Genomic DNA, 14741 nt, shown 5'->3' with positions numbered 1-14741 from the left:
AAAAATCATAAGAGGTTGGCTGAGAGATAGAGGGGTACGACGATAACGGGATGAGACTCTATCCCGGTTCGCACGGATGTCCAATACCGTTGGATCATTATGAAATCATCGTCGAGCTGTACTACCTTCCTCCTCTCTTTTTTATCCGTTTTCTTGGATGAGTGAGGTAAGAGACTAACTGGCCTGGGGGGAAATACTTCCTCCCTGACACGTAATTGTGAATGAGTGACTGATGTATTCTGAATTAGATGATTATTATTCTATCGCTGGTGGAGTGAGACGCGCGATTGACGATTGGAAGTTATGTTATCCTGAGGGCAATACATATTTTTGAAAATCAAAACAAATATTTTCTTCGTCTATTGATGACCAAGATAATGAGGGAAAATTAATTGTCCTGTTTAAAGCTGTTACAAAACTTTTTTCTCAATTTTTCAAAGTTATAAATAAATTTCCCGTCAGAGTTTTCATTATTTTAATAAACTCAAAGTCCTTTAATTTTCGGCTGATGGTGAAGACCAACAGCGTTCGCTTTCGAAAAATGAGAAAAACTTCGTACAAAATTTTTATCTTCATTCATTTTAATTAATTTAGTTGGTGTATTTGATTATTTGGCAATTGCCACGGGCTCTTTACCCTTTCAGAAAGGGTCATTGCCATTCTCCCGATGGCAACGAGGAAAAACACTGCATCTATTCTACCAGTGACGTCTATACGATACACGTTTTGCGTCACAGTGTGTGAAACTAGTAACAACAAATGATTATTGCGAGAAACGTAAGAGCTAAATTATTAAATATTATGACGCTTAGTTGTACTTCCACTCTCTTTAGTCCCGCGTATTTATTTTTTCTTGCTTAACACGCAAATCAAGTGCTCAAACGATTACCAGAAAGGAAGATATGATGTTTTTTCTTGTTTTATTGGAGAACTCATGATTTTTCCGCCCGTATCACATCACTATCTGTATCTACGTCATATCTACAGTATTCCCTAGTCACTCATTTTCTTGATTGGCCTCTTATTGGAAATGGCAGGATTTTTCGTGGAAAAATGAGTGTAGAATTGTGACAGTGGTTTTCCTCGTTGTATCGCGTCGTTTAACAGACTTATTTTTTTATAAATTATCGTCTGGCTATTGAGTACAAAGTCTTTGAGTTTCCTTACAATCGATTATCGATATAATAAATCAAATAAATGGTGGAGAGATTGATGATATTCGAGTGCGTTGTCAGCACACAATTTAATAGTGATATGATAAAACAAGCTGAGTCGACTTTTATTTCGAGGTCAGTTTTTGATAAGCATCACTAAATCTCGGTGAGATAGCAAAATTATTGTGACACCGGGAAAAATTCTTCTTGATACAAGTGGTAAGGTTGATTGCGTCATGAAATCTATTTACGATTTAAATCAAGGCGTGGAAATTTCTTGGCCATTGGAGAATTTGCAATTATTTAATTATTCAAATTTTGACGATTACCTTTACAGTAACTAACGCATGAATAATTAATTTTTCAAACAAAAAAATTTTTAGTTGACATTGTTAATAATTCATGAAATAATTTATCAGAGAAAATATGTCCCGATGTTTCAACAATTTTCATAGCAATTTAGTGAAAAGGAATTTTTCAAGGGCCATTCGAATGACGCAGATGATTCCAAAATTTTCCAAATGGTTTGTCGGCAATCAATTGACGCGATAAATGCGTGTTGAAAAAATAGAAGTTCCACTCAAGGGTAACTGGGTTACCCTTGAATACCACTAATTGTTTAACCTTAGTAATGCTATCATTTGAGGAACTGCTAATATTTATTCGTGATTCAATAATAGATAAGGTGAGGTCGAGAAATATTTGGGCTGTTATCAATCACCTTCTGGGAATTCAAAATCAAAAAGAGAATTCACCAGCTACTATTGAAATAATAGTATCCTATTTCCGGGATGAATGATTTCCCTTTCAATCGATTGCCCCGCGATTTCCCCTCGCCATCGGGGCAGATGGTAAAAGTCGAATTTTTATTGCGAGATTGTTTTCAATTTGATGACAGGACAAGCGATTGTTTGAATATCCGGTAGTTGGGTGAATTGGACAGGAGACATTTGGCGACTTTTTTTGCTAAATTGAGAGGTCTACCAGGGTAACGGGGTCTGCTACGGAGGTAAAAGAGCGCGCATTACCGCGTAATAGAGCCACAGTAACCCACTCTTCGCTCCCGTTACTCACGCTTACAATTCACCATGGATGCGACCTGAGATTACCTGTTTCCCCCCTCCCCTCTTGTTTCAGCCATTTCCTCCGTCTTCTCTTTCTCTGTCTGTATTTTTTTCCAACAATGAAGCGACGGGGTTCGTGACCAGTCGTGAGTCAATGCGGGGTCAAGCGCTAACTGATGAAGGTGAAGTAATTTTGTGATTTTTGTGTGACCCGATTAGCACCGGTGAATCCAGATTTGAGGAATGATAAATTTTCATTTTTCGCTGGGGGAGAGATATCTTCATCTTGGCTCGATGAAGATAAATAGCTGGGGGTGAGTGGGCGCTTGGGGTTGGGTCAGTGGGTCATGTTGGGGTCAGGACCAACAGAGGACTGTTACTCGGCTTTTCTCGTGGAGAGACAGGATGAGGTCAGATTGCGGTAGCTGGAGCGCTACAGGGAAAGGGAGGGAATCGTATCGAAAAACGAGATTTCCGCGATTCGACGGTTGTTTTTTTTATTGGGTTCGAGTGTTTTCACTGGGAGGTAAAAGTTGAGGAAAAATTAATGACGGCTATATTGATTATTCAATGGATTTATTTTTTTTTCTGTTGGGGATAAAACAAAAGTTTAAACAGCTGCAAAAAATCTTGAATTATCAGCGATATTAGCGCTGAGTTTTGGAAATCTTTTGTCATTAATTTTCAAAGTTCTCTAGTACTTTCTTTAGAAAATTTATGTTATCTCACTCTTTTATTTTTGAACAGTTGAATAAAAAGAATTTTCATTCGCGAGGCAATTTTCAGGGGAAACTCTCTCGTTTTTCGTCGATTAATCGGTAATGAAATGCAAGTTTATAAACCGTGTTAGCTACGTGAAGAGATAAAATAGCGAAAATTTTTTGGAACGGGACAAATGGAGCATTGAAACAGTGTCAAGACCACTGAGGAGTTGAGTCACTCAGGCCTCTGAGTACAAGAATGCTAACGAAACTTGATTTTTTTATATTAATCAGCACCTACACAATTATATCCACTAAGGGAGGGTAATCATTATTATATAGCCAAGTATTTCCCTAATTACACGATAACGATTCAATTGAGAAGTGACAGTCCAACATTTTCAGTTTTTTTCAAAATAATTTTTAGAAATTAGCAACAATTTTACGGCGAAATTTTCAAGCTCTAAAGTTAATCCCCCGCTAAGGAAATCCAAAGTCACTATATTTTTTATCTTCAGTAAAAAGAATCTCCGGAAAAAAATTAAGACAAATGTGATAAATTTAACAGCCCGACAATCTCCCAATATCTGACGATATCACAAAATAAACTCCCCCCTCCCCATTCAAAATGAACGATCGATTTCTCTCGCGAGTCCGACCTACATCGAAATTAGTGTCTATCAACCGTGAGCAATAAGATTATTAGTCCTCTTCTTCTCGCTTCAGCGGAGGGGAAACCCAGTCACCCTCTTCCTCTCACCCCCGCACGTCTTGTACATTATATTCAACCGAGAGTATTATGGAAGGTAATATGGGTTATAATTTAATCGTAAGAATAATCATTTTGCTGGTAAATTCGTTCATTTGGAAACTGAATGACACATGATGTAACCGATATTAACCGGGTTTATATAATTCATGAGAGTTATGCTCAATCGAAATAGCGATTGGTCAAGCAATAGTTCCAAGTTACCACAAACAAGGGGTTGTTAAATCAATTTCAAATAAATTTCATTCCCGGTGAATAAAGAATGACAATGAAATCCTCGTAACGTTAATTATTCACAAAATTTTTGGTTTTCTGGGTGAAGGTGAGGTGAAGAGCGATGAGCAAGGACAAGGTAATAATGTTGTGTCAAAATAAAATGCAAAAACGCCGAGAAGACCTAATAAAAATGATAATGCGAGGGCCGGGGGTATCAAGAGAAAAAAAATATATTTGTGACTCAAACAAAAAAAAATAAATAAACATGAGGTAAATAGTGGTTGTCAACTTGACACATACCTTCTCCACAGCTTGCGAGGAACTTGTTGTTGCTAGCGAAATTCATGTCGAGGACAGGACCAGTGTGACCCTTGAGAGCACCCACCATCCACGAGTGCGTGAACTCCTGTTGAGCTTCTCTCCTCTTTTTATTTTTAGCTCGTTTACCACCGCCAGTGGTAATTGTTTGATGATTACCGGGTGTAGGTGTCACAGCTGGTAAATTTTCCGATTGCACGTGAGACTTAGTCACTTCGGAGCGATCTTTAACATGACAAAATAATTCCACAATTATTGAGAGAATTCAACCGATTGAAAATTTATGGGTTTTATTGGATGAGAGAGATCGGCACAAGGTCGTTATTCAATAGTTAACCTTCGGGAAAAATAGAGCCTTCGGCTTGACTAGGAAGTACGGAAAGCCTAATCAATATTTATCTCAATCACCTGTGTCCATTGAATTTACCGGAATTTTAATGAGTCGCGGAGGTTGAGCGAATTATGTTTTTTTTGTTCGAGATTTCGCGGGACGTTCTTTGCTCGATTGAGGAACAATAATTCTTTGGTCGATTTTGAGGTGTTTTTTAAACCTGTGAGCACTATGTGGGTTATCTTGTCTTGATAAGTTTTAAAAAATGTCTTAAAATTTGAGGGACATGACGGTGTAGATTGCAACTTTAACATGAAAAGCTATACGACATATAGGTTTTATTTTGTCACGTTTGTACCAAAGTTTGTACTAATATTTCAATTTTCAAGTAAGAATTTACAAAGTCAATGATATTATGCCGTCGACCCTGAATTTTTACCGAAGGTTACACTCATAAAAATTAGTTCTTTCGATCGAGCAATGAAAACACTGTTGAAAATCACTGATATTCCAATTGATAAAAACAATATCACACCCCACTTATTCTATATAATTTTTTAAAACAATTTAAAGAAAAGTGAAATAATAAACTTTACCGTTTCAGTAAGAAAGTTAAATTTCTGATAAACACTGGTGAGCACTACTTTTTCTCTCAATATCAATTCACTTAGTCCAATTGCAAAGAAAATGAGAACAAACTTTGACAATTATTAACACTGATGTAACGAAATTGTTTAAAAATCCGTAAAGTTGGTTATGCACGATGTGACACGAACAAACTTTGTAAGCATAAAGCTGACACGTGTCAGCAAAAATTCCCTTAAGTACTGACCATTAACTACCCCCCCCCTTCTTGACCACCCCTGTGAACCAATCACCGAGCCCTTGCACTAATGACCCTTGCACCAATCACGGGACCCTTGCAATAGTCACGTGATAATGGTGACGTGTAAACTTCTGGAAAAGTTTGAAAATTTTTTAAACCTCCCAATGCATTTTGGGGAATATACCATAAATTTTAATTCGTCATGACACCATCTATTCGACATTATATTTTGACAAACAAATTTTTTTTACTCTATTTACCCGCGTACTACGCGATTTTACGTTTACCTTTAATTCGAGGTGATACAACACCAACTATTGTATTGTTTTACGAAGCAAGAACAGTTGCGCGAATGTGATGTACTGCGTTTTTGTTTGAACAGGTGTTAAATAAAGTCAATATAGGAAGGACGAGCCACATTTCTTCGTTTCGTCGTCATGTTTTTTTTCTTAGGAATGCGGATTTTTTTTACGCGAATGGGATATTGAACTATTTGAAGAATAGATAACCTTTCAGGGAGATATGTTCTACATAATTGCTTGAACACAATGAGCTAGTATTAGGTAGTTAATTATTTCTAACTGTGGAAACGCAATTGAGGGTATTGGTATGGGTATGAGAATTCAGGGGATTTTTTAGAAAAATGGTTTCGTTTTTTTTTCTATTTCTTCTGGGGGTGGAGAAATCTGTAAAAAAGCCAGATCGAAATAGTATATTTCGATACAAGTGCGACGGGGTGGTAAGGAGTGTGAAGTTGGCTTCGCCTCGGGCCGCCAACTCCACTGGCCTCACGGGTTGAACGTACCACTAGTGATAAAAAAATTGAATACATTATCATCAGGTGAATAAAGACAAATGAAAAATAATTGATTTGACGATTTACTGTTATATTGAATGATTTGACGAACAAATAGATTTCACCATAATGATAACATGTTCGATAGAATTTTTGCGCGTAATTCACGCGCTCAAGCAACCATGAAAATCATCAGATAATGAGAGACAATTTCATGGAATTTTTCAAAAATTTCCTAATCAGTAACTGAAGCCGAAATGGATCACAGTCGAGCATTTCCTCGTCATTTTTTTTTGTTTTATCAAAATTTAAAAATTCTTCGAATATTCGATAATTCTCCTTCTTTCTAAAATTTTAATCTAATAATAAACATTCAGTTATATTTAATTATCGAAAAGAAGACACCATTTTCTCTATTTACTAGATTAAATAAAACTGACGTAATTTTAGACCTCGTTAGAGTATGACGTGATTTGAGCAGGTCAATTATATTGCGCCCTATAATGTTCCCGGGAATTACAGGTAGCAGGCACCTGCCGTAATACCGTAATGCCGGGAAATTAATCCGATACTATTGTTCTTTGGGGGAAATTTTTGAGAGTTGTCATCAGCGGGTGGAATTTTTGGGACAAGTATTCCCCCAAACCTGTCTATGCCAGGATCACGCCATTGACAATTAAACCTGTCCCACCAATTGTATCGATGACCTGCTCTGACAGACGACAACCTGCTTAAGTACCTCTGTACTCAGCTGGTACTTGAGTCAATAACCTGTCAAATGTGGTGCTAATGACTTCTGTCAACGTCCAAGTTTGCAAAGAATTTTCTGTGTCATCCATTCGATATCTCTGGTATTTTATCCTTCTCAAAATTATTTTATAGGCCCCATGAATTGACAGGTCAACGGAAGAACCTCCCAGGTAAAATAATAGATAAGGTCGGCAAAATGTAGGCAACCGGTGGGCGACGAGGGGTGAGGGGTTACAACGGCGTATCAGCAGCGCACAGTGCGCTGCAAATAAATGACCGTAGAAATTATTCAGAGCATTTGGAAATGACCTACATATCGAAGAGAAAAATTCAAACACGTGACCAGTTTTTCCCCCAAATTCTATTTTGAAAGAAAATTATTTCTGTTGATGCGCACAACAAAAATTTGAAGAATATTTTACTGTAAAAACAGTCGAGCGCGTCACGGAGTCTCCAAAAAAAATGGGAATAAAAAATTCAGCGGAGACACAAATGTTATTCTACATTGAATTATGTTTGTAAACAGGCGGCAAAAACACTGCAATTATCTGCGCATTATTCTTAATCATCATTGGCCTGCAGTCGATCACCTTTTGCAACATGTGATAAGTTGATAATGAAAATACCGGACAATGTACAACGTTTACACCTGTCGTAATAAGCCGTGTATTTTCGATGTATGAATTTTCTGACATTTTCGTTTGATAATATTTTTATTTTACTCTGTTTGATGAGAGCAGACATTTGCCTTTCAAAATTTATATACTTTAAATGTTTATGTATTCGGATTCAGCCTCCAATTGATAAATGTCGATGGTGCTAGGGAGTTATCATTTATCAATCCACTTGCGTACGCAGGATAATAAAATTCGCTGTACTGAGGGATAAACAGTAAAGTTCTTGAACAAATACTACTAATGCAAAAAAAATAGTTCAAAATGACCAGAAGGGAATTTTTTATGCCAAACGTGAAGCGCGATTAAAACTTTTTATTCCAAAAAAAGACTTTGTCATTTAAGATTAAATTTCTATCTCCGTGAATGCAAAAGATGAAGTTTTTGAAACAGTTTTATCTTTACGATACGTTCAAGGTTTATTGGAACTTGTAAACAAACTCCAAACATTCTACTGCATTCGGACGTTTTTTTTTTTCAAAATTCAAAAATTAAGATTTGAGCTAGTGCCTTATGAGATAACGAATCCTTCGATTATAATTCAAGTTTAGAATCTAATTGTGTTATCATTAGTTGCGAAAGAATGCAAAGATTTTCCGACATTTCATTAAAAATGATTAATTATTTTTAAGCAAGTTATATCACTTTATATTGAGCAGTAAATATTTTAAGAATATCAATATTTAGCTACTCTAGCGGAAGTAATACTGACCGAGACTATTTAAAAAAAAACCTTTCTCATGTAAATTCGATGAGAAGTACAAAATAGAAAATATTTAATAGTTAAATAAGTGAAAATAGACCGGAGAGTAGAGATACCTCGCGCGACATAAAAAAATTATGCGATAATAATCTTGTGACTTAAGGATAAAATATTCCATACACGTTTGTATTTTGACGAATTTCCCTTTGTAAAACATATTTTTATCCTGAGAAGGCTTTATCTGACATGAATAATCCACCTGTATGTTGGTCTTGTTGAAACCGTAGCAATAATTCATCCTGGAATATTCTAAATCCAAATATAAAATTTTTGTTATTCCGGTAACGATCGAGTACAACGAATTCAATAGGATAAAACTCGAAAATTTTTCCTATTATTTTGTCCCACCAGAGCTACGTGAATTTGCTCCTAAATTACCCCAAGACACAGTTCCCTATTGAGACATGATTGCCTCTTTCACTGACCAGTTCCAAGATCAATGATATCGACCTTCGCAATTGAAGCGACTCATTGATTACCATAAGTGTATCCATGTGCTGTACTTATACGAAGTCGATTACTCGGGCTCAATTAATTTATTATGGGAATTCATTGACAAAGAGCTCACAGAGCGGAAAAATTATTTCTTAAGAAGAGATTTGACGAAAAAAATTTATTAAGTTTGTTCCAGAAATTATTCGGCGTAGTCGATAGAATTAATGATTCCATCGCAGGAATTCATTGATAAAGAAGTCACAGAGAAGGAATATCTCTACTTAAAAATAAATTCTACGAAAAAATTTGATGTGATTTATTTCTGTGATTATTCGAAGAAGTGGGTAAAATTGGGGATAAAACTCTTTTTTTTTTCCAGAACGAAAAATCGTGAAAATGATAATACAATATGTCCATAGTAACGAAAATATTCTTTAATGACCTTGGTAGGATTGTTAGAAGCAAATTCCTCGATAATAAATTCCCATTGAGTGACTAATGGAACGAGCATTTTCGCGAAAATTTATTTGTGATCAATACAATACGAGAACGACTTGAAATGCCTAGAAATCACAAGATCTTGATACGACAACAGTGAATACCAGCAAAATATTTCCGATCTATACTATCTCATTAGCTGAAAAGCATTAATCATTCGAGCAATTTATCGTACGATATGAGAGATTATCCTAATGAATAAACAAGGAAGAACCTCATTTGACTGGAAAAACTTTGTCTGGTACTATAATTTTTTTACTAGGCTCCTTTGTTATTGTAAACCTGTCGGATTAGTTTTACAAATTTGGGCTCTTTAGACAGGTGATAAGTCTGCGACTGGCTCGCCTGATGCAATCAAAAGACACAACCGTTGTCGTGGGCTTAATATCCAAAAAACCTTAGCCGGAAATTGCGATTAAAAACGATACATTTGACAATCATCTTCTACAGTTCAGATGGTCCGTAAAGGTCCCATTGAAATTACGGTAGAGTAGCTGATCATTTAAATGCGAGACTTGAGAAGAGATTAAAAAATGGGGAAAAAATAAGATGATAAAAATTTAAAAAATCGTGCAAAGAAAAATATTATCAGAATGTGATATAAAAAATTGTTTCACTTAGTGGTTTTTCCGGGTCGTGTCTCGCAATGTTTCCTGATTTTTTTTTTCTCCGTCCTGATAACATGCCGTAATAAAAATCACGAAATCAAGATCATTCTTGGAATAAAATAATCACCCCCCATCGTCTAATTTAAACGTAAATGCGATCATTATAACTATCGCTAGAATCATACCATTCAACAACGAAAACCTTGACCTGTTTAGCGATAATAGTAAATGCCGCAAAAAAATAAACTATCGCAAACGCACGCTTTTTCCCCGATTCAAACGCCATTCGCGGGCATGACAGGCATTTTTTTTTCATCGACTACATTAATATCAGCTGCATAATTAAAAAATAGCGGCGGAAAAACTCGAGATGTGATTTTGCGCGGGAATATTATCGGAGGAAGATGGAAATCGTTTTCACGAATGAATGAGGAAAAACCAGATTCACTCAGGATTCCCTCAAGTCCGGTAATTTTTCCGGACTATTTCCGCTGAGGGAAATGAAAACTCATAGGGAAAAATTTATTTTATTGAGGAGCCCCTCCCCTTCTGACCATTACGATAAATAAAATACTTCCCTGTGAACCTGGATAAATGACGTTCCCTATAATGTTGTGTTTGTACTCGAATACTGAATGCGGAAGAAATAAATTCATATTTTCTTTATCGAGATGGTGGGTCAACCCTTTGTTACCTGTGTGTATGTGAGTAAAGGTGTGAGCCATTCTCTATAAAGAGTGACGCATACTTCGGGCTTCATTTCCATAATTTTCTGAGGAGCTCCGTTCAAATGAAAATTATTTGATAAATATAACTCGTCGAACTTTCGCCTTTTTAAACGGAAAAGATGATTTTCGTCGAGAATACGATAACTGATATTTTTTTGTAAACATTAGCGGAAGAAAATATCGTATGTTCAGATCAATCAGTCCCAACCGACCCAAATGCAACTTTAAAGATTAATATTATGTTGAACTGACATAAAGGATTAGTATTCAACAAGTAATCCTGGATGAGGATTCGATAATAATTATTAACATTTGAAATTATTCTGAATTATTTAATTTGGAAAATATGTTCTTCTGTCACGAATATTAATCTTTAGTGGAAATAATTCTCATCTCAGTGTAATCTCATTTTTTTAATTCCTCGTAGTTAATTATCAAGATCTCCAAATTATTCAGTTGCGGTTGAAACGTCAACGCCACTCCAAAATTAGACTATTTACCAGCCGCTATTACGTTTAACACATTTTAAATGTCTTTTCAATAATAATTTTTTTAACGACTTCCTGCGGAAAACAAAATTCTAGTCAAATATAGTTTTCATTTTTTATGACATTAGAGCTGATAAACCTTAATTCCAACCTCGCCTCATTAGACCGGAATTTTCGGTCTCAATAACAAAACATTGTACGTCACATGACGTTAAAAGTTGTGACTCCATAATCCCAGTCTTAAAATTATTCAAAACCCCCATCATTACATCGATCTGCAGATTGTAATTGCATCGAATACCTCAAAAATCAGTCTATTTTTCACCAAAAAAAATTTCAAAAAATTGCAAAATCCTAGGACTGAATTATCCAGTAACATTTCAAGTCATTTTCTGATACTGTAAAGTCATCTTGAAAAATAAGGAAATAACAGACAGCCACGTGGCGGCGCGTCGATCGTTGATACGATTCACTCGAGCTGCAATTCTCTGTCGTGGATTCACGTGCAGTCCAGTTACACGTGTGCGCCAACCATTTTTCTTCCCTTTGCCCCCCCCCCTCACCATGTCCCCCTTCCCCTGCCCACTGAAGAGAACGAGAATGCCTCGGCGCCGGCAGATATATAACAAAACCGTACAAGTTTATTTTTACGCTCAGTGCATTGAGTGCAAGAAAAAGAATAAAAGGAGTCACAAGGAGGGGTAATTCATCGTTCCCCCGGTACATTGCCATCGTCGCCATTTTGTATGAAAAAAATATTCACATATCCTCCAAATATTTGCAAATGCATCCCCAACGAGAAGTACACTCGAAAAAGGGTCTGTTTTTTTTTTCATTGTCTTCGGGTATTTTTCTAAGAATTTGGGGCACCTTTGGGAGTTTGGGTGATTTTTTTCAATGAAAATGGCAAATGCACGTTGTCTCTGGCGTCTTTTCTTCATCGGTAAATTCAACACGTGCAAAATAGTCTCCCTCTCTTTCTGGTGGAAATTCAACTCCACAAACGCCTGGATCATGTCATCCTTGTCTTCCTGTTCTGAAAAGAACTCCAACGAGTACCATGCGGCGCCCCTCGGGCCACAGCTGCCGTCCAAAAAAGCTGCTTAGAAACTTCACGAGACGTTCGATAAACCCGAGTAGACAATTCGCATGATTCATTTATTTCAAGCGCAATTCTGCAATTGTTATCGCAGGATAGAGTCGAATATGAACAAATGAATATTCGGTAATAGTTAACAAATAGCTTCTTGAATTTTTTTTGGCATTGTAATTGTAGTTAAGCCGGATTTATCAAACGTAATGAATGGTTTATAATTGTCGACATAGGTAATTATTAACGAGGCAATTAGTGGCGACCGCAGTAGATGTTTTAATAATGAGTAATCTCGTGGATCAGTTTATGGAATACTTCAATGATTTATTAAACCACGTGGAGTAGTTATTTGAATGTCGTCATGTGTTCGATCAGCCGGAGGAAGTTGGTGATTCATAGGTGAGGGCGCGTGGATTTTTCAATTCCTCACTCATCCGGGAGTTCATCAAGAAACAGTTGCTCTTGCATTTTAATTTTAAACACAAAGTCATTTGTACTTTAGCGCTCATTTCGCGATATTGAATTGTCATTTTACGGTGATGCTAACGATTAAGAGATGTTTCCTCATTGTTCGGTGGATTTTAATGGGTTTTTGATGAAATACTTGCAGTGAGGAAGTTTTTCACTTGTGCAATTGGTAGCTAACGGCTGACTCAATGTCATACACAGCAACAAATTCTCGATTATTTGTTGTCTGAGGCTTCACTCAGTCGTGAGGGAATTGAGTAAGCTAGACTCGATGCCGGGAAGTGCCTTCATCTCCCATTCAAATAACATTGACCATAAATGGATTTTTTAAAAAATAAAATTCTCCCATAAAAATTTATTTTAACTGCGATTGTTAAGACGATGACCATTAATTTTCAATGAGTTACTGCCTGAATTTTAATTCAGAACGTGAATCACCGGGATAAGTGGGCCTTGACTCGTGCCCTTCAACCCCAAATTCACCTAAAAATCTCTCATAAATTCAATTTTTTTTCCATTGAAAATTTTGGGTAGAAAAAAGTTCATATATATTTTATTTTATAGACAAAATTTAGTTGAGATTTTCAAATCGTAGATAACGCCCAATTATCAACTCAATTATCAATACCAAATCTCTCCCAAATCTCTATTAATTACTTTTTGAAAGTGAAATACTTTAGAAAGCGCATTATAAAACTATTCAGTCACGTGCGACTCAAATCACCAGTAAAAAATCAACTTAACAATTGACTTAAATCGATGGCTATCAAAATATTAACCACTACAGTAATTATTACGACAAAATTCGGGTTATCGCGGTAAAAATGACCTCAAATCGGCTATCACCAAAATTCGAAATCATCTAAATCCCTGCAAAAATCCCACTAGACACCAAGTTAAGGGACACCAGCTATCTGGCCCCTATCACACTGCCAATAAAACAGGGCCAACAATTGCCAATTTTCTCCAAACCCCCCATGACGAAATCATAAAGCATCTTACGTTTAGTCCTCGTAGACCCGGTGCGTCGTCCGAAGATGAATCCCACGAGTATGACAAGCGCGCCAAGCACGAGGGACCCCACAACCACGAGGTCGGCACTCCTTATTCCAAAAAATTCCATATCTACTCTAGAACAATAGGCACCTCAGGATCTTCCCGAAATTATCACTTCTCTCCTCCCCTGCACACCCGAATCACTTCGCGTCGCGAAACTCCCCCGAGAAATCAACAGTCCCTCGTGTCCGAATCACACAATCGCGGAATTCAACCGAAGACTCAATTTTCTCACAAGAAAATTTTTTTTTTTGAGAAAAATCTTTCGGTTCGTCTCGACGATTTGGCGCGACGATGCCTCGAGGCAGACGCACGAGACGTGTCTGTGCTTTAGCTAGTTTCTCTTCTCTCTCACTAGCCCCACAGCGAGATTCACTCCGGCTCTTCCCTTCCCCTGAACACCAAAAATCCACCACAGACCAATGGTTTTTGTACGGTATGAAGATGAGGTTGCTAAATAGAAATTTTCGCTAGTCTCTGCGACGATGCGGGCGCACCGAGCGTCGTGACGCCGAAGCTCGACGTACGGATTTACTGCTGATGATACTGATGCTTCTCTTAACACTTTTACTCGATAACACACTGCAATTGCTTTCCACGTAATTATTCAAAAATCCCACAATGTTCATTCTCCACTCGACTCTGATCTCCAATAAATCAATTAAAAGAAAACAAAAGTTATTTTCCCTCGATATTATCGAAGTCAATGATCCGTTGACTACTATTACTACCACCGCGATATTGACCAATATTAATTATTGAACTATTTATTTGTTAATTAACTAAATTGATTCATACGTGGAAACGTGCTTTCACGGGGAAATCCTCCGCGTTTCTGATCGGGTGAGAGCACGAGACACTGGTAGATACCGGCAATGTACCTTCCATGCCGGCACCATGTCGCCCCACCAACGGGGATTTCCCCCTTTTCTCGCTTCCCCCACGCCAGTCCGTACTACTTGCGCGGGCACCTGCCTTTATTACTTGAACTGTGCGGCTTTTTTC

The 14741-nt window shown here is 37.0% G+C and overlaps 2 protein-coding genes across 6 annotated transcripts in view; one reads left to right on the top strand and one right to left on the bottom strand.

The window, feature by feature from the left end:
- The window catches only part of LOC135161643 (uncharacterized), a 73085-nt gene that overhangs the window by 15056 nt on the left and 43288 nt on the right, over nt 1-14741 (top strand). The window lies entirely within an intron of this gene.
- The window catches only part of LOC135161630 (transducin beta-like protein 2), a 42480-nt gene that overhangs the window by 19973 nt on the left and 7766 nt on the right, over nt 1-14741 (bottom strand). The window contains exons 1-2 of one of the 4 annotated variants that reach the window (XM_064119360.1): nt 13683-14615; nt 4205-4447 (exon numbers count right to left, since the gene is read on the bottom strand). In XM_064119360.1, the coding sequence (XP_063975430.1) occupies nt 4205-4447; nt 13683-13803 (364 nt within the window). In that variant the 5' untranslated portion in view covers nt 13804-14615. Of the gene's footprint in view, nt 1-4204; nt 4448-5149; nt 5372-13682; nt 14616-14741 lie in introns of those variants that run through there. The other 3 variants (XM_064119363.1, XM_064119362.1, XM_064119361.1) reach the window with 3 other exon arrangements.

Source organism: Diachasmimorpha longicaudata, chromosome 4, assembly GCF_034640455.1.
Source record: "Diachasmimorpha longicaudata isolate KC_UGA_2023 chromosome 4, iyDiaLong2, whole genome shotgun sequence".
Lineage (NCBI taxonomy): Eukaryota > Metazoa > Arthropoda > Insecta > Hymenoptera > Braconidae > Diachasmimorpha > Diachasmimorpha longicaudata.
Note: the sequence above shows the minus strand (reverse complement) of the source record. Positions and strands in the feature narration are given on the sequence as shown.